This window comes from Lactuca saligna, chromosome 4 (assembly GCF_052625555.1).
Source record: "Lactuca saligna cultivar CGN05327 chromosome 4, ASM5262555v1, whole genome shotgun sequence".
NCBI classification, from domain to species: Eukaryota; Viridiplantae; Streptophyta; class Magnoliopsida; order Asterales; family Asteraceae; genus Lactuca; species Lactuca saligna.
In genome coordinates this window covers 330425395-330446082 of record NC_136420.1, presented here as the reverse complement: position 1 = coordinate 330446082, position 20688 = coordinate 330425395, and the positions used below count along the sequence as shown (strand labels likewise).

General features: G+C 37.0%; 2 protein-coding genes across 2 annotated transcripts; one reads left to right on the top strand and one right to left on the bottom strand.

Moving 5' to 3' along the window:
• The first annotated feature begins 8911 nt into the window (after positions 1–8911).
• Positions 8912–11116, top strand: LOC145040034 (serine carboxypeptidase-like 45). Its single transcript, XM_078988029.1, has 10 exons — positions 8912–8981; positions 9060–9155; positions 9308–9312; positions 9395–9446; positions 9573–9658; positions 9740–10039; positions 10220–10353; positions 10475–10567; positions 10680–10797; positions 10940–11116. Exons 1-10 carry the CDS (start codon positions 8912–8914, stop codon positions 11114–11116), a joined length of 1131 nt encoding a protein of 376 aa, XP_078844155.1.
• A 106-nt stretch (positions 11117–11222) lies between these two features.
• Positions 11223–16108, bottom strand: LOC145044112 (Small GTP-binding protein). The gene is made up of 11 exons (XM_078992933.1): positions 15584–16108; positions 14712–15441; positions 14457–14613; positions 14185–14239; positions 13555–13622; positions 13359–13463; positions 13005–13076; positions 12785–12898; positions 12411–12551; positions 12255–12314; positions 11223–11764 (listed from the first exon to the last, which is right to left on the bottom strand). The coding sequence occupies exons 1-11, from the start codon at positions 15923–15925 to the stop codon at positions 11599–11601; spliced, it is 2010 nt and encodes a 669-aa protein (XP_078849059.1). The 5' UTR covers positions 15926–16108; the 3' UTR covers positions 11223–11598.
• Positions 16109–20688: the final 4580 nt, after the last annotated feature.

Below are 20688 nucleotides of genomic sequence, written 5' to 3'. Positions count from 1 at the left end.
GCCTTCATCGATGAAGCAATAGGCGGAGACGAGAGCTTTCAAACTCGGTGATGCCATCGGCGGTTGAAGGAGCTTCTATGGTGATGGCAACGATCGAAACTGAAGAAGGAGGGTAGCGGCCTTGCTGATCGGAAAAATGAGAAGTGAAAAGGCATGGTGGCGGCCGCATTTGATTCAAGGTTTAGGGTTCTCCTAAGTGTTATATACCCGACACCATACATATTGCCATAATGGCAAAATTGGTCCCTCCCCATAAGTTCTCTTTAAATTAAATCCCATAATTTCCCTGTAGCCCTCCACTTCTAAATTTATGACAATTAGCCCCTCGAGACCATCCATTGATATATAATTATTTATTTTAGGGCTACTATTCGCTCATTATTTTATTTATTGACTTAATAAATAAATGGGGCTTTACAATCTGTGTAATTAACTCTTTATGAACTTGTAAATAAATTAATTTATCTTTTTCCTTTTATGTCCTTGATGTCTAACAGCATGACAATCTACTACTTTGCAAAAGAGGAGTCTGAAACAAGTTTTCCCCATTATACCCTCAACCTCTTTTGTTCCAAACAATGGAGAGCATTACAAAAGGAAGGTTGAGAGATGTAGATTACCCTTTTGTTGGGAATCACTTTCAGCAGGGCAGGTTTGTATTTAAACATATTTATATTTATATTTTGCAATTATTAATTATTACTTAAAAATTGTTTATTGATGCAGGCCACAAGAGGTTGTGATTTTTATTATTGGTGGGACCACATATGTCAATTATTATCATTTATCTCTTTTATACCAAAAAAACAAATTCTCAATTTCTGGAACTCGTTTTATTCTTGGAGGTTCCTCTCTTTTAAATTCTAACTAAAATGTTACCTCTTTTCTTTAAATATATATCCTAATTTTCATTTATCTCTTTTATACAAAAAACAAATCTAGACACCTATATGTTTATATTTGTTTATATATGAAGATAATCTTATATATTTTCATATTTATAGGTTTCTTAAGGACATTGAGGAAGCACAACGGATCAGTGTTGTTTAATTTTGAAATTTATTTCAAATGAGGTTCATAATTAAGATTGTTAGAATGAATGTATATCATGTTTGTTGTCTCTTCTTAAACACTTTATCCCTATAATCCCATTATCTTTTTTGATTTGTATAATTCAAACCTTGTGTTTCATTTCATACACTCATATGTCATATCTTCGTTTTATTTCTTGTTATTTTTTTGATACAGAGGAGAAGAAAACCAATGTAATAAATTACATATTGTTAGAATGTGATTGGTTTTAACCTGCGCCAACAACCTCACACAGATAATGTTGTGTTCCAGCCTCCAAAGCTACAGTAGCCACCATTGTTGATAAAATGAAACCTACGTGACAAGTTTTTCTTCCCACCCTATGATGAACACAATTAATGAAGGCAACTACAATGGTGGCTACCAAGACTATAAATAGAGACTTCATTCTTCAGTTGTATGCATCCCAAACACAGAGAAAGATATAGTATAGCACTTAGTGAGAGAGTGTTAGTGAGAGGGTTGGTTTTTTGTAATAGTTGAGTATGAGAGTTACTCCTCCTATTGTAATTCTATTTTACACCTCGTTCCCGAGTTTATCAAATGAAAAGAAAAGAAGAGAAACGAAAGTCATGAGAGAAAAGAAGAGAAAAGAAATTTAAAACAAAATTTTCTTTTGTGTTCCCGAGTTGGAGAGAAGTGAAAGGAAAATTAAACATTTTCCTCTTTCCTTCCAAATCCTCCCAAATTGGAAGGAAAGATAGGAGGGAAAGTGATTCTTCCATTTCTCTACACTTCCTTCCAATTCTCTCCTTTAATGAAACTCGGGAACACCAATTTCTTTCATTTTCTTCTCATTTCCACCCGTTTCCTTTCCTTTCTTTCGTTAAGTTGAACTTGGGAACAGGGTGTTAGTGTTTAATAGAAGAGTTTTCCAACCCCAACAACTGGTATCAGAGTTTGGTTTTGTGTCCAGGGATTTTTTCACGAATTTCTCTATTTTTCGTCAATTTTTTTTGTCTAAAAATCGATTTCTAGGTACACCATTAGAAAGGTCTCATTTCAAGGATTTCGAAAATATATTTTTCGGAATTTTTTGACCACAGAAAGACCTCCAAAACACCGGTCAACGATTGGTCAAACTCGCCGGAAAAACTAGGTGGCCGGAGAAGGAGTGACGTCATCAATGACATCATAATCGACCAAAAGTTCAGAAAAGTTGCATTTTAGCCCCTAAAGTTCCAGAAAATTGCAGAAAGGTCCCTCTGTTTCTGAAAAACTGCAGTTCGGTCCCTGTTCTTCTAAAAACATCTGTTTTGGTCCCTGGAGTTCTGAAAAATTTCAAAAAAGTCCCTGGTTGGCAGAAATATTTCAGATTGGCCCCTGTAAGTTTTGAAAATTACAGTTTAGCCCCTATAGTTCCGAAAAGTTACAAATTAGCACTTAAATTTTCAAGAAAGTATATTTTGAGCCCGAAAAATTCTACCCCACCATTTTTTACGCTTCCGAATCCAACTGAGAGCTCGGTTTTATCTAATTTTTCCTCGAAATATTTGTAAAATAAATTTGCAATTATTTTTGATGGAATCTACAAGTACAATTACGATGGTTCGACTTACGCCCACAAATTACAACATGTGGAAGCCAAGGATGGAAGATTTGCTTAATCTGAAAGATTTAGCTGAGCCTATGGAAAAGCAAGGCGTCAAACCCGACACGAAGACAGACGAAGTTTGGACCAGAATAAACAGGAAAACGGTGGCACAAATTCGACAGTGGATCGACCACAGTGTTTTTCACAATGTCTCTAAAGAGACAAACACGTACAAACATTGGGAGAAGCTCGAGAATATGTATCAGGAAAAGACGGCACGTAACAAGACCTTGCTGATGAGGTGCCTTGTAAACCACAAGTTACGAAGTGGTATGTCCATAACCGAGCATACGAGTCAGTTCCAGGATCTCGTAAACCAGCTCGGTGCTGTTGATTGGGTTCTCAAAGACGAGGAAAAAGCCATATTGCTCTTGAGTTCTCTACCAGATAATTGGGAGACGCTTGTTGTGACTCTCAGCAACTCTTCCCCCGGTGGCAAAGTGTCAATGGAGATGGTCACAGACGCCATAATGAACGAGGAAGCCAGAAGGAGAGAAGCTGATACAGACTAATCTTTTTCCCTCATGTCAGAAAATAAAGAAAGAGGCGGGGGCAGAACCGGAGGCCGAGGTCGAGGTAGAGGTAGAGGCAGACATAGTCAAAGTAGAGGAAGATCCCAAGATCGTGGGAAATCACGAGATCGAGGGAAATCATGAGAGCGAGGTAAATCTTCAAATACATGGTTCGAAGGCTATTGCAATCATTGTAATTATTATAGCCACAAAAGAAGTGATTGTCGAAGGTTCTTACGAGAGCAGCCCGAGTCAAGTCAGAATCCAATCAGGGAGAATGGTGAAACCATGGTCACCATAACACAAGATGTTGCCCTTGTTACATACGAGGAAGAAGCATACCCACATGTTGGAACTCATGATGATGAGTGGGTGATTGATAGCGTCGCATCATATCATTCGACTCCAAACTGGGATTTATTCACTACTTATAAACCCGGAGACCATAGTACCGTAAAGATGGGAAACACCAGTTTTTCAAGCATTGCTGGTATTGGTGATGTGCATTTAAAGACCAATGTTGGATGTACATTGGTGTTGAAAGATGTTCGACATGTCCCAGAGCTAAGAATGAATCTTATCTCAGTTGGAGCTCTTGATGTCCAAGGATATGATAATCAATTCAAAAATGGCACCTGGAAGTTGTTAAAAGGTGTTATGGTTGTTGCAAGGGGACAACTTAACGGTACTCTTTATAAAAGCCATGTAAAGCTACTTCAACCAAGTCTCAATGTTGTTGAAGAAGAGATATCACCAAACTTGTGGCATAGAAGACTAGGCCACATGAGCGAGAAGGGATTGACGACTCTTGCAAAGAGGAGTCCATTTCAATGGCAAAAGATGTTGCCTTAGATCCTTGTCAATACTGCCTATTTGGGAAACAACATAGAGTTTCCTTCAGCTCCACAAGAAAGAACCGCTCTGAGTTGCTGAGCCTTGTCCACTCAGACGTATGTGGACCCATTGAAGTAGAATCTCTTGATGGAAGTCGGTATTTTGTGGCATTCATTGACGATGCATCACGAAAAGTATGGGCATACTGTTTGAGAACAAAGGACCAAGTATTGGACCGCTTCAAAGCTTTTCATGCAATAATGGAAAGACAAACAGGCAAGAAGTTAAAATGTCTCCGATCAGATAATGGAGGCAAGTACTATTCCCTTGAGTTCTCTAAATACTGCACAGAACATGGTATCAGACATGAAATGACTGTCCCACGAACCCCACAACACAACGGTGTAGCAGAACAGATGAATCGCACTATTGTTGAGAAAGTTCGATGCATGCTCAACATGACTAAACTCCCAAATCCATTTTAGGGTGAAGATGTATTGACATCTTGCTATCTAATAAATAGGTCACCTTCCGCTCCATTGAATATTGAAGTTCTGGAGAAGATATGGACGGGTAAAGACATATCATATTCTCACTTGATAGTATTTGGGTGCAAGGCGTTTGCACATGTATCAAGTGAATTGTGGAAGAAGTTGGACCTCAAATCCACTCCAAGCATCTTTATTGGATATGGAGATGAAGAGTTCGGGTACAGGCTATAGGACCCAGAACTAAAGAAGGTTATTCGAAGTAGAGATGTAGTTTTCTATAAAAACCAGTATTATGATTTCAAGGCACCGGTTAACAAGCAACAAAGCTCCAAAGTTTCAGATATAATATCTGAAAACAAAGATGATGTTTCCACTGAAGAAGAGGATGAAGAAGTTGATCATGCAAATCAAGAAGGTGTTGAGCAGGGGGAGCTTCCACCCCATGATACTTTAGATACATTTCCAGAAGTTACAAACAAAGGAACTCAAGTTAGACGATCCGAACGAGTTCTTGCTCCATCAAGAAGATATCCGACTTCAAACTACATCCTTCTTACTAGCGAGGGGGAGCCAGAGAGCTTTCAAGAAGCTCAATCTCATATTGATAAAGCAAATTGGCAGAAGGCCATGGAAGAAGAAATGAATTCTTTGCAGAAGAATCAAACATATGAGTTGGTGAAACTCCCCAAAGGAAAGAAAACCTTGAAAAACAAGTGGGTTTTCAAGTTGAAGGAAGACGGAAAGGGAAATACTAAGAAGTATAAGGCGAGACTCATTTTCAAAGGTTTCCAACAAAAAGAAGGAATCGACTTTGATGAAAAATTTTCGCCGGTAGTGAAGATGATGTCTATTCGAGTTGTACTCGGATTAGTTGTCAGTCTAGATCTTGAACTTGAGCAGATGGATGTGAAAACAACCTTTCTCCATGGTGATTTGGATGAAGAAATATACATGGAGCAGCCTGATGGCTTTAAAGTCCCAAAGAAAGACCACCTCATCTATAAATTAAAGAAGAGCCTTTATGGTCTTAAGTAAGCCCCAAGGCAGTAGTACAAGAAGTTTAATTCATTTATGATGAATCATGAGTACAAGAGAAATGTTGTAGACCATTATGTCTATCTGAAGAAGTTTCCAGATGGGAAATTTGTCATCCTTTTGCTCTACGTGGATGATATGTTGATAGTGGGCCAAGATGCAACGATGATCAACAACTTGAAGAAGGATTTGTCTAAGTTCTTTGATATGAAAGACTTAGGCCAAGCACAACAGATATTGGGCATGAAAATTATCCGTGATAGAAAATCAAGCAAATTGTTCTTATTACAGGAAGAGTATGTTGAACGTGTGATCAAAAGGTTCAACATGGAAAATGCCAAGCCCGTTGGTACGCCCTTGGCTAACCACTTCAAGTTGAGTAAGAAAAATTGTCCATCTTCTGAGAAAGAAAAAGAAGAGATGAAGGCAGTCCCCTATTCCTCAGCCGTAGGAAGTCTTATGTATGCAATGGTGTGTACAAGACCAGATATTGCTCATGATGTCGGTGTTGTGAGTAGATATCTAGCTAATCCGAGAAAACAACATTAGGAAGCAGTCAAATGGATACTTCGATACCTGAAGGGTAGTTCGAAACTATGTTTATGCTACGGGGGAGCAAAGCTAATCGTGGAAGGTTATACAGATGCTGATATGGCAGGAGATCTTGATAGTAGGAAATCTACATCAAGTTACATTTTTACTTTGGCGGGGGGAGCTATCTCGTGGCAATCCAAGCTACAGAAGTGTGTCGCACTGTCAAAAACAGAAGCCGAGTATATTGTTGCCGTTGAAGCTGGGAAGGAGCTTATATGGATGAAACGGCTTCTTCAAGAATTAGGCTTTCCACAAGAAGAGTACATCATTCATTGTGATAGTCAGAGTGTTATGCACATGAGTAAGAACTCGATGTACCATTCCCGCACAAAACATATTGATATACGTTATCACTGGCTTAGAGAAGCAATTGAGGGACGAGAATTAAAGTTGTTAAAGATCAACACCAACAACAATCCTGCAGACATGCTAACAAAGGTGGTGACACAAGAGAAACACAAACTATGTGCTGGCATAGTTAGGATGAGGATTGTTGGACGGAGACTGGAGGGGGATATTTGTTGTGTTCCAACCTCTAAAACCTCCAAAGCTACAGTAGCCACCATTGTTGACAAAATGAAACCTACGGGACAAGTTTTTCTTCCCACCCTATGGTGAACACAATTAATGAAGGCAACTACAATGGTGGCTGCCAAGACTATAAATAGAGACTTCATTCTTCAGTTGTATGCATCCCAAACACAGAGAAAGATATAGTATAGCACTTAGTGAGAGAGTGTTAGTGAGAGGGTTGGTTTTTTGTAATAGTTGAGTGTGAGAGTTGCTCCTCCTATTGTAATTCTATTTTAGTGTTTAATAGAAGAGTTTTCCAACCCCAACAGATAACAGATTGTGGTTGTTATTAAGGTACAATGTTACTCATATAAAACTAAAATCCTCCTGTATCTACACAACAATGGAACATGCCTTAGATTAGATTATATCTCAAACCAATAGCTAGTTGTAGACTACTACACTATTATTTCTAATTTGGCACAAAAAAAATGCAAAGAATAATTACAGAGTGCAATTTTAGTTCAGACTTTTAGGGCCTTATAGCAGAAAAAAAAATGTGTAGTGGCAGTGTCGGCAAGATAGTGAGGCGATGCTAGTCGTCGTTCACAGAGGTGGGTTGCAGGTGGGACCGATAGTGGGAGAGAGAAGGTAGGATGTGTCGACCACTTTGGAGTAGCTGGAGGGCTTTGCTGCCGGGGGTGACGGCAGAGGTGATGTTGGAGGTGACCTCTTTGGCGGAGGCAGTGGCCGCTTGCAGATCGGAGATGCGGTGGGAGGAGCAAGAGAATCGAGTGAATTAGAAAGAGAAAGCGTAAGAGAATGTAGGAGTAGGGCAAAATCTATGTGTTCTTTCTCTCAGTAACATTCAAGTATATTTACCAAATTGCCCCAGCTATTTAAAAAAATGGAATTTCACTAACGGATTATCGACGGAAATTCAAATTAGTTGATTTCCACCGGTAAACCATCATAATGTTGTAACGGACTACTGGCCAATTTTATTCTGTTGCGAAACCGTCACAAAAACGTCGCTAATATCATAATAATTTGTCCTGTTGCTTTTTTCCGACGGAATTTTCCTCGCTAAAATTCTGTCGCTGTTGCTTTATTTTCTAGTAGTGAGCCACTCTCAACTCCCAATTCAAATCTCAAAGTTTTTGCAGATCTCTTTACAGTTTAGAACTTTAGATTATCGTATTTGAACTACTATGATATGATTTTATTTTCATTTAAATATTAAATAGAAGACAATGATGCTTTTGTCATTTTTAGTGATTTTGGCAGGATTATAAGAGCCATTATATAGGTCGATGCTCACTTGTTTTTAATATATCTATAGTTGAGTTGTGATGCTTGATTAAAAACTCTAGCAAACATTATCCCTAAAGTTAAAACTAGTTTCGAACATCAAGAGCAGCAGATACACTTGAATTCATTTTGAACCTTCCAAGAATCTTTAGCCGAATAAGTTTCTCAAAACAACAAAAATACAATTCTTTTCCTATAGCTTTAAATACTATAAACAAATATTGAACTCATAAGAAAACCCTCCAGTCGTTATTTTCAATGGTGTCCAATTCTATATATAGCAAACAATTTTACCTACTCGAAACAAACATCAAGTTCTTTGTCATGGATTTTCAGTTTCTTGGAACAATACTGTTTTTTGTCTTTCTATTGCAATCTTGCAATGGAGAGCTTATAAAAACATTGCCAGGGCAACCGACGAATGTCTCTTTTCAACAACATTCAGGTTATATTGTCACAAATGAAGGACATGGGCGTTCACTTTTCTATTACTTTGTTGAGGCAGATTCAGTTAACCATTCTTCGCTTCCCTTAACCCTATGGCTCAATGGAGGTTTCACTTCTCTTTTTTCTTATGAAGTTACTTATACAAAATTACAATATATATATATATATATATATATATATATATATATATATATATATATATATATATATATATATATATATATATATATATTGATATTCAAACTACAAAACTTTCCTAATTATGTTATATGATTTGTATAAACTCAATTGAGTGAGTGTAAATAAAATCTGATTTGATTGGGCTTGGGATTGCCATTTGATGAGTTGACTCGTCTTGTGTATGTCTACATATAATACATACACATATTATATATGTGATTTTTTTTTTGTTGTTGTAAAGGTTTTATTTATAATTAATTATTTATAATTTAGGTCCTGGATGTTCTTCCGTTGGTTTTGGGGCATTCATGGAAAATGGACCATTTCAAGTTGGTGAAAATGGAGAACTTGTCAAGAATCAATACTCTTGGAATTTAGGTAAATTTTATATATATAAAAAACATATATGGTTTACTACTTCAGGGATTTAATTTCTTATATAATTTTGCGTTACAGAATCCAACATGTTATACGTTGAATCACCAATTGGGGTTGGTTTTTCTTACTCGGAAACCGATGAAGATTATATTGATTGGAATGACACCAATACAGGTTTGCATCACAATGTTTATGAAGCTCTAAACATATTTAATTTGCATTTATTCTATTTTTCATCATTTACAATATTTTTTTAAATCAATCCAAAAATATCTTTCGATTTCTGTATTACTATTAGAAATGTATCATTTTCTATGTTTAACAAGAAAAAGTTATCTTATATTTGACTACTTTTACTTTAAATGATGACAGCTTATGATAATCTTGTATTTATCACAAAATGGCTTGAAAAGTTTCCGTTGTACAAAGACTCGGAATTCTTTTTGGTCGGGGAAAGCTATGCAGGTAAGTTGACAATAACTTAATTCAAAAAAAATAAAAAAATAAAAAAATAAAAAAAAATCCAAATTTAATTCCTTAAAATATGTATGTCTGTTATTTTAATTTATAAAAATATTTTTTTGATTGTAGGCCATTATATTCCACAAGTAGCAGAATTAATCTTGAACTATAACAAGAGTCCAGGCATTGCTCCAATCAACCTCAAAGCAATTGCTGTAAAGAAATTCAAGATTAATCGTTTTTCGTCTTTTTTATTATAATTAGCTTTTGTAACATTTGTTATGTTTTTTTGGTAGATTGGAAATCCTCTATTAGACATAGACATTAGTGTTCTTGCGGGAGAATATTTATGGTCACATGGTGCAATTTCAGACAAAACTTTAATGCTAGAAAAAACCGTATGCAACGATTCAAAGTATCTTCGAGAGTACATCCATTCAGGATGGTCTCAAGGTTGTAATGATGTTTTCAATCGCGTTGATAATGAAGTCAGTGAAGATGTTGCTTTTGATGATCTGCTTTTGCCCAAATGTTTATCAACACCGTCAGCTCAGCAATTTAAACCCCGAGGGTTACACGCAAAGGCACATTCATCGGTATAAAATACAGGATTGTACACAGATCGGACTGGACCAGACCAGACCAGACCAGACTGGTTCACTCTGCTGGTCCACGGTCCAAGTGTGCAACTTTACCGCATACTTTCATTTGAACCCATATTTGTGCTCAAATTCTTCTTTTTGGTTTTATCAAATTAAAATTTTTGTTTATGGCAGATTGACAGAGTCAGAAGTACAGGTGATCCGTGTTTGCAATCAAGGATTTTAACGTATTTAAATAGACGCGACGTGCAAAAGGCACTTTATGCTAACACGACTAATCTTCCAGGGCATTGGGACTTTTGTCTAGGGTTTGCTACCTTTCTCTTACTTTTTTTTTTTTCCTTTTTTGTTATGGAAAAATATAGATGTTTTCATATGTGACGGATGTTTTTTAGATATGAATTTACGTTTTGATATAAAATGTTGTAGGCCGCTAGTTTATCAAGAAGAGAATCTTGAAATAAACATAATTCCACTCGTCTCCGACCTCATAAAGGCTGGTCTTCCCATCTTTCTTTACAGGTACACTAATGGCTATTTGACAGCTTTTGATTGATTCAGATGCCTGAATGATTCAGAAGCTTCGACTCTTTATGCAAGTATACTACTAAGACAAATTTATGTCCTTGTACAGTGGGGATCAAGATTCAAAAATCCCGCTTACACAAACAAGGATCATTGCTAATAACATCGCAAAAGGACTTAAGCTCACAACACTCTCAAAATACAGGACTTGGTACAATGAGAAACAAGTAAGCATAACGATTTTGATTTTGATGGAATTATATTGCACAACCGATTAACATAAACATATCTTCTATTTCTCCACTTAGAAAAATTGATTTATCTATAGAAAATATATGATTCACTAACAATATGTATATGATTTTGTAGGTGGGAGGTTGGTCGCAGTCTTTTGGGGGACTAAAAGACGGAAAAAACATTACGTATTTAACATATGCAACAGTACGAGGAGCAGCCCATGAAGTTCCATTCACATCACCATCACAAGCTCTCACACTGTTTCATAGTTTCCTTAATGGATCCCCTCTCCCTCGTCCTAAATCCTAAAATATACACTACATTTTAAAATTTGTAGTGCATTCAATAACAATAAAATAAAAAAAATATAATAATAAGCTAATACACTATATGGTTCTAAAAGACACGATGACAATAATCAAATACGTTGACATTTGTACGTTGCAAGTCTTTTCAAAGACATATGTATGAATATTCTACAATGAATAACAAAGGGAAAAAATATCTTTTCAATGTAGATAGATATCCATGACTTGATTAGTTAGTTACCCGATACACTACCAAAAATATCCCTATCTCGATCGTCTCTATAATATTGAAGGGCAAAAATGTCTTTTTTTCAATGTAGATATCCATGATTGGTTGGTTACCTTTAGACTACCAAAAATACCCTTTCCCGACAATGAGCCAAAAGACTAGCACGTGCACTTATCTCCTTTAATATTCGGCCTTGGAATTTATTTTATTTTTATTTGTAAATTTGGGCTCTTGAGGATTTTTTTTTGTAAAAGTTAGCCTACTTTCAGTATTGCGTGAAAAGCCTCTTGAGGGATATCGACTGACCCAACACGCTTCATTCTCTTCTTTCCTTCTTTTTGTTTCTCCAACAATTTCTTCTTCCTTGTCACATCTCCACCATAACACTTTGCAAGAACGTTCTTTCTCAAAGCCGAAATCCTAAAAGAAGGGCAAAACGGTCAAATATCACTGCCAACAAAATCTACCAAAATGGGACAAAACAATAAAAAGGTCGTACTATGCATGGAACATAAATTTGCTTTCCTTCCGTCTCTGTGCAAAAGACGTAAATACCCTCCTTATAGAGTAATTTGCAAGTTTGTGGAACGAGGCTGACACCAACCAGTAGGACAAAAACTGCAATTTCTCATCCCACCCAAGAAGGTATAACATGGACACGTCTTTGTTCTCTCTTATGTGCAAAAGACATGAATACCCTCCTCGTTTGTGCAAAAGACGTAAATACCCTCCTCTTAGTTTAAGTTGCAAGAGACTAAGTCAATGGGAAATGAAAAGAATTGCAAATTTGTGTCCCACCAAAGTAGATAGAACACGGTGGAATAGGGACGGACTCGCTTTTGTTCTCTCACATGTGCAAAAGACGTAAATGCCCTTGTAGGTTTGTGGAATGAGAGGGGGTGTTACTTACGTTTCCCTAGCAATGACCTTTGATCCAACAGCAGCTTGTATTGTGATCTCGAACATTTGTCTGTTTGAATGCAAGAAATGTTAAAGAGGGTTGATTATTAAATAAAAGAATAAAAGCAAATAAAAAATAAAAAGTGGTTGAGAAAAGTTGGCAAACCTATCGATAAATTTCTTGAGTTTGTCTACAAGTTCACGACCAACACGTTGTGCTTTCAAACTATGAACAATAGTTGCCATTGCATCAACAGGTTGTCCATTCAAAAGAACATCAAGTTTCACCACATCAGAAGCCACATACCTGTAAAGGTACAAGGGTAAAATGGTCATTTACTCTGGTAATGTACTAAGGCAGGGGCAAAAAATGGTCATTGTCATGAATTTAACGAGGTGGATCTTAATTTGCATGCCCCAGGAAAGAAAAATGTTAAGAATCACTAGAGTAGGGATGAAAAATGCAAAAAAGTTTCTTCTTTGGACCATATCCTGAAAAAATGATATAACACAGGGACCAAAACTGTAATTTGTACTTACTCTGAATCTTCATAATCGAATGAAGCATAACCAGATGTAATACTTTTTAGTTCATTGTAGAAGTCAACAACAATTTCCCTTAGGGGTAACCTGTACTTCATAAATGCCCTTTGACTGTATATAAGCCAAGCAAACAACAAGTTTTAATACTCAAAAGAAGGGCAAAATGGTAATATTTGAAAACTTTCATTTACTTGGCGTGCACACATCATCAACTTACCTATCGATAAATGAATACTCTAATTGTTCCCCTCTTCTTTCAGAGCAAAGAGTAATAACAGCTCCCACATACCTTCAATAAAATAAAATGTTGTATGAATAAATATGATGTTTAATAAAAATATATTTGAGAAAATAACCAAATATTTGGGTAAATGGAAGGAAAAATCAATTGAGGGCAAATTTGTAGAAAGTTTCATTTCCCTGAGTGACCTTCTGCATTTCGTCAAAAAGAAGAAACCAAGAAACTACAATTTTAATAATAGGGTTTTAGAAAAGGGTATTTCAGTCATTTATACAATTTACCATTTGGGAATAAATAAATAAAAAAAAATTAGGGATTTTGAGAGCTTACTCACTGGGGATAATAATAGTTGCCAATACTGTAGGTTCCCAAGAAGCAACCACTCGGATTTTAGGGTTTGCAGTGAAAGCACCTGGATTTTGAACCTCTACTTTGCTGAAATTAATTAATTAATTAATTAAAAATAAAAAAAAACATTTGACAAAAAAGCTACTAGAGTGTAGTCATATAGGTCAAAAAGTCAAACCTCCCGTCTGAATACTCAAAGATATATGGTACAGTTGGAACAGTGGAAATAATATGAGTTCCATATTCCTGTCATTTACAACACAAATATGTATATAACATTTTCAAAATAAAATTTTATACAAGTTAAATTTCCATCAAGCGTTTGATGAGTAAATAAAGTCTTATTTCATTTTTTTAAAAGGGTAAGTTACAGAAAAAGCCATTACATTATCAGCATTTTACCTGAAAAGCCATTATGAATTTTTTTTACATAAAAGTAAGTTTATAAAAGAAATTTTCCATTTCAGACAGGATTGACCTAAAAAAAAACGGTTAAGAGATTTGATTTGCTTACATGGACAAGTTTTAATGATGTGGCAATAGAAAGGTCCATATAAGAGTGTTAAAGTGTCAAACAGGTGTCCATTAGTATATGCTTATGTGGACATTTCCCTTGCCACATCAGATGTCACCTTATTAAAATTTGTCCATGTAAGTCAATTAAACATGGTAACCAATTTTGGTAGGTCAATAATGGCTGAAATGAAGAAAAAAAAATCATAATGGTGTTTTAGGTAAAAGGTTGATAAAAGTAATGGCTTTTATGTAATTTTCCCTTTTTAAAAGCCCAAAAAAGAAGAAAGAAAACCTGCTCAAGCCGTTGATGGAAAACATCCATGTGGAGTAATCCTAAGAACCCACACCTACAAATAACATTCCACTTTTTTACCAATTTATGCAAAAATATTTCACTTTTTTAACCAATTCATGCAACAATGTTCCACTTTTTTATACTTTATACAAAATAAAACGACATTGTTTTGTTGCATAAATTGGGAAAAAGATGAAACTATATTGCATAAATGTGAATTTAAATCTACAAAAAAAAAAAAAAAAAAAAGAGAAAAAGAATTCACATACCTGAAACCTAATCCAAGTGCTGTACTACTCTCTCTAGCAACAGAGACACTTGCATCATTACATGTTAATCTCTCAATTGCATTATTCAAACCTTCAAAATCAGATCCATCAGCAGGATAAAGTCCAGAAAAAACCATATGTTTTGCAGCCTTGAACCCTAATCATTATACACATATCAAGAAACAACAATTAGGAATCTGAATGCTATGTTAATTTGTTTTTATAAAATTTTACATTTTAAGATAATTATTTAACCTGGTAGAGGCTCTACAATAGTTTTGTTATGAAACAATGTATCTCCAACACGCGCCTCCTTAGTTGACCTCATACCACTAACCATATACCCAACTTGACCAGTCAAAAGGAATCCAGTACTTCGAAGTTCTGGATGCATGATTCCAACATCCAAAACCTCATAAGATTGACCCGTTGCAGCTGATGTAATCTTTTCACCTTTACGCAAAGACCCATCAACAATCGCCACGTGACATATCACCCCCTTATACTCATCGTAATAAGAATCCAACAGAAACATACGAAGATTGGAATCACACATTCCGGGAGGAGGCGGAATCCGCTCTATTACGGCTGGAATCACGTGTTCAAGACCTTGACCGGTTTTAGCAGAGGTTAAAAGTACATCGCTTGGGTCAAGATCAAACATGGATTTCAACTGGGATTTGACTCGATCAGGGTCAGCTGTTGGCTGATCGATTTTGTTTATGATTGGTATTATTGAAAGGTTGGATTCAAATGCAAGGTAAAAGTTTGCAACTGTTTGAGCTTGAACACCTTGAGCTGCATCAACTACCAAAAGGGCACCCTGGCAAGCAGCTAAAGATCTTGATACTTCATAGCTGAAATCAACATGGCCTGGTGTGTCAACTAGGTTCAGTAAATAGCTTGTGGAGCTCTCCTTTGATTTGTAGTTGTAAAACATGGTGGCTGTTTGAGCTTTAACAGTGATTCCCCTTTCTTTCTCGACCTATTACAATCCAAACACCCCCTAAATGGGATTAATTTACAAACCCAATCAACCACAGCATCCAGAAAATCAGAAAATGAAGACGAGATAAAGTAATACGAAAAAATCCTGAAGCGAAAGCAATGATAATGGCATTGTGTACCTGTAGTTTATCAAGGTATTGGGCCCCAAGGCCTCTCTTAATAGTACCAGTAAGCTCAAGAAGTCGATCAGCCAGTGTAGATTTTCCATGATCAACATGAGCAATAATGGAGAAATTTCGAATTTTTTCGGTAGGATACTGGCTCAAATCTATGGCGTTGTTATCGTCCTTGCGGTTACTATTCCGTGAATTGGAGCAGAATCCGTGTTCATATGAGCTAGAATAAGGTAATCCTAACCTATAACAATGATGGTGATGATTGGGGCTGAGTCTGTATTTGCGATTGACTACTTGGATTGCTTTGGACGCTCTATTGAGATAACCCATTGAGTGTTTATGCATCAAAAACTAGGGTTTTGTATCGCCTGGAGATGGGAATCATTACTGACGGCTGATAGTGGTGTTTAATGGTTACCAGCTGCGTTTGCAGCTCGTCTTCCTCCTTTGTTATTCCTGTTTGCCCTAAATCATGACTCACATGTCCATTGCAAAACCCATTCCGAAGTTTACAAAGTTCTAGCATACGCACTGTTTTTTAAGTGGTGAAAAAAAAAGTATTAGAATAAATTATAAATAACATAAAATTTGAAAAATGTCAAAATGGTTTGAGTCATTTTTAATCTTTTAAAAATGCTTCAAACTTGGCCTTGGTTTAAAAAAATGGTAGAGATGGGTTTTTTTGTTTTAACATTTCGTTTAATTATTGTTGTTGTTTTTTTAAAATGGTCGATATATCTTCTTAAAATTTTAGATTTGATCTATATGTCTATTTAAAAAATAGCAAGTAGATCTTTTTTAACCACCACCACTATCGCTTTCCAAGATCGTAGCCTTTAATAACCATCGTCGTCTTCAATCATTGTTACTGTCAACATCATTGCCTATAAAATGCACCCGCACCATCTTCAAGCTTGAGGGAGTACCCTTGTCACCTCTCTCGCCAAAACCTTCACTAAGATATGGTACACCATTCCTTAAGAGTCGCTAAGCAAGTTGTCATGACTAGCTCGCCAAGGAAGCAGCGTGAAGAGAGATAAAGGTGTAAATTTGGGGTTGGTTGCTGCACTTTAATCACCTTTTGATCCTATTTTTTTTATTTAAAAAAACCTATTTTTAAAACATGTTAGGGGTATTACCACTCCCTATGAATTGCTAAGGAAAAAATATCAGTGAGATTGAAGGCAAAAAAATGATGTTGTAAGGTATTAGAAGTGTTACCACTCCTTCTAGCCTCAACAATCGATACAACCATCATCGCATTCATCCACCGCCTCCACCCATTTCCACCACCACCGTTGCATTCGACCTAAATTACCACCTTCGTTAATCGTTCATAAAAGGAATAAGAGGAAAAACTAAAAGGGTAAATTTGTCATTTCATATATATTTAACCCAACTTTACTAACGAAATTTAAAATTATTTATTAAAAAATAAATAAATAAATAAATAAAAACACCAAAACTTACAACTTTTCAAAACCACAAATACATATTTGAAGGGTTTTTAAAAGTTGATTGTTAGATTGTTGATTCATCGCCGCAAAATGATGGATATATATGGTCTGGAAAATTGGACCTGGTTGGCCGTTTTCAAACGAAAAGTGGTCAGGCTACCATCTTTTTAAGGCCTAAAAACCACTTGTAATCAAACCCGTGAAAACCCGACAATTCAACCAAAGACCAAGCCAAAATTAGTCTGATCAAAATGCAAAATGCTGGTTTTATTTATAAAAATATTATAAAATGTAGCACTCCATTCTTTTTATACAGCTCTCAAAAATCTCCGACTTTATTTTTTTGGGACCGATTAGAATGATCGGACTAGTTGAACCATCAAACTAGTAAAGTAACTAGTTTAGTGTCTGGTTGAATGTTCAAACCATTGGTTGGATCACTGTCAACAACATTATTCCATTTACACCTAATAGCACCAACACATATAGACTCATTGTAAGAACTTTTGTATTCCACATATCCATATGAACAGTATCGTAATAAATTATATAACTGGTTACTTTCAACATCAAATAACCCGTTTGGAAGTGATATTTTCACTTATCCATTTATTTAAGAAAAATATGATTTGACTTTTATATGTCGATTCTTTAGTTTGAAAGTGATATTTTCACTTATATTTGCATATAAGAAAAATGTGTTTTTGACTTTTATATGTCATAGATAAATGATTTTCACTTAAAATAAAATAAATTAAGCTTTTATTTAAGTGGACGAATACGATGTTAGATAAATAAATTTTGTGATTTCATATTTTTTGTAAGGGAAAATGACTTGTTAGGGTAATTATTTTTTCGTCTTGTTCACATGTAACTTCCGGTTCCCGGTACGTATTGTAACACCCCGAAATATCAAAAGTAGAGTTGAAGGGCTAAAAGTGTAAATCTTGAAGGGCAACTCGGCGAGTCCATGGATGGACTCGGCGAGTAGGGTCGTGACATTGGTCGCGTGTCAAGTGGACTACTCGGCGAGTCCAAAGATGGACTCGGCGAGTAGGTGCTGAGTGGAGAAAACCCTAATTCTCGGGGTTGAGCCCTATATAAAGAACTTAACATCCATTCCCCTAGCCTCTTTACTCATCCTCAAGTCCAGAAACCCTTAGTATTCATGTGTGTGTGGATCAAAGTGCATTTGGGAGCTTGAAGGGTATTTGTTGAAGAAATCTTGGGAGTTTGGAGGCTTGGAGCAAGGGGCTTTGTTTGGATTCGAAATTCATTGCAGTTGGCCGTTCTTTTGAGGTAATATCTTGTTCTTGTGATGTTACTCATATGGATTCATCATTTTGGGGTTTATGGGAGCTTATCTTGGTATGTTTTGGAGTTTGGAGGTTAGATCTGAGGTTGCTACCTCAGATCTGGAATGGGGAAGGTCTAGAGTGCATTAAAGTCCCTGTGTTTGAGTGCTTAGTGAAGCCATCATGTCCCAAACCCTAGCTCTAAAGTGTATAAGGCCTAGATCTCTTTGGATTCACGTAAAGTTTGCCACTTTACGTGATGGATGGGTTGTAGGAGGCTAGATCTATGTTTTGGATCAATTGCATGGCTTGGAACGCTTATGTATGGATTCAGACCGGTGGTACTCGGCGAGTCACAAGGGTGGACTCGACGAGTTGCTTGAAGATGAGCTGGAACTCGACGAGTGGGATGAACAACTCGGCGAGTAGGTTGAAGATAGCCTTAGACTCGGCGAGTCTGTTCTTGGACTCGGCGAGTCTTGTCGAAGAGTCCCAATATTTTTTGGTTGAGTCGAGAATCGGTGAGTCAAGGGATGACTCGGTGAGTTGGGTGCGAGTGGACTCGGAGTTGTTGGACTCGGAGAGTCTCGGTGTGACTCGGCGAGTCAGGTCGCGGATTGAGGGAAGTTCTGAGCTTGGGGACTCGGCGAGTCATCGGGTTGACTCGACGAGTAGAGTCAGTCAGGGGTTGACTTTGACCGTTGTCCAGAGTTGACTAGTTTGACTTTGTAGTGTTAGTCAGCCAGGATCAAGGTGGTATTAAGTAGAGATATGCTTGTGTTGTAGGAGGACGATAGCTCGGTAGATCGAGCGCTAGTGATTCCGAGATACGCGAGGTGAGTCTTCTCACTATACTTTACCTTGAGTATGTAACCAGAGTTATGTGACAGAGTATTTGTATGCTATGTATGTTATGTATTGTACTGCATTATTTCTATGTGATTTATGCTGTGCATGTTTACAGAGTTAGAACCTGAGGGTTCACAGAGTTGGGTGCACGGACCCATAGAGTTATAGCCTCGAGTGGCTAATATGTGTTATATGTGGTATTTTGGGGATCGAACTCGCTAAGCTTTGTGCTTACAGTGTTTGATGTTAATTGTTTCAGGTACTAGTGACGACCGCGGGAAGGCGCCGGCTTGATTGGTACACACGCACGGAATTCATGATTTTGAGATCTTGGGATTTTGTATTACTTGGATTGAACGATTGAAAATGGTTGTTTTCTTAATATTAAATTAATTATGTTTTATAAAAATTTGAAAATTTTGTTTTGAAATTTACGGTGTTACAATTTGGTATCAGAGCCTTGGTTTGAGGGATTCGGATGCACCTTCGGGCGTATTTGGACTCAAACCGAGGATTTGAGAAATTTTCAAACGAAACTAAAATGTTCTAAAAAGAAAAAGAGGTTTTGGAACCAAGCAGAGTGGAAGGTGTGTACGGTCAGCCAGCGCCCGAACGGTGAATCCCCAAAATACCCTTACTTTGGTGTTATGAGATATTTATGATGCACTTTATGAGATATTATTGCATGCTAGGGACAGGCTAGGTATTCCATATCTTAGGACTAGAGTGGCCTGATTTGTGATGCCTTAGCCTAGGGATTGTTGTTTTATGCGATGTGCTTTTGAGTATGTGATGAGTGGGAATATTTAGTTGGAATCCTTGAGGGGATTCGAGTAGAAGAGTAATTTAAGGGAGATACCTAGATAAGTACCGTGGTACTTAGCAAGGGAGTAGTTAAAACCCGCGAGGGGAAGAGTTGCAGAGTTCGGTGGTACTTTCGGGGATGAGCTGAGCAAGCGGAGTTATCTCCCAGAGTGAGTTATATATATCCTTCGATGCTCGAATGCTGCTTGCTTCGTGCTTTGTGGAACTCTCGATGATGGGAGTCAGCTACCAAGCGAATATGACGATATTCAGGAGGTAGATGGCTGGCATCATTAGGAGCTCTTCAGTAGCTGATGGCAGAGAAGTGTGAGAATTTAGGAAGAGCCTAGAGAGTATCTGTAGCCAGATGAGTGCGCTGGCAAAGTAGAGAATTTCGTTGGAGAGCAAGCACGCGACGAAATTAGGGATCAAGAAGGTCGAGCAGCTACTTAGGAGCTCTGGGATAGTCCGTGTGGAAAGTATGGGTAGATGTGGCAGGTAGTATGGGCCCGTACTACTGAAAGCAGAGGACCCATACTTGATACAGGGGGTATTCTGAAGTTTCTAATGAGCAGATTGAGGAGTGATGTTATGGTTTGAGTACCATACATCGGAGCAGATGAAGGATTGATGCTATGGTTCAAGTACCATACATCGAAGCAGATTGAGGAGTGATGTTATGGTTCGAGTACCATACATCAGA

Bases quoted from the DNA above. Each gene is read 5' to 3' on its own strand.
- LOC145044112 (XM_078992933.1), bottom strand. From the start codon at position 15,925: ATGCATAAACACTCAATGGGTTATCTCAATAGAGCGTCCAAAGCAATC. The intron at 14,240-14,456 runs GTATGTGAATTC...TGTTATTTGTAG, and splicing joins GCACTTGGATTAGGTTTCAG to GTGTGGGTTCTTAGGATTAC. The intron at 13,464-13,554 runs GTTTGACTTTTT...AATTAATTTCAG, and splicing joins TTTGAGTATTCAGACGGGAG to CAAAGTAGAGGTTCAAAATC.
- LOC145040034 (XM_078988029.1), top strand. From the start codon at position 8,912: ATGGAAAATGGACCATTTCAAGTTGGTGAAAATGGAGAACTTGTCAAG. The intron at 9,447-9,572 runs GTAAGTTGACAA...TTTTGATTGTAG, and splicing joins GGTCGGGGAAAGCTATGCAG to GCCATTATATTCCACAAGTA. The intron at 10,568-10,679 runs GTACACTAATGG...GTCCTTGTACAG, and splicing joins CTTCCCATCTTTCTTTACAG to TGGGGATCAAGATTCAAAAA.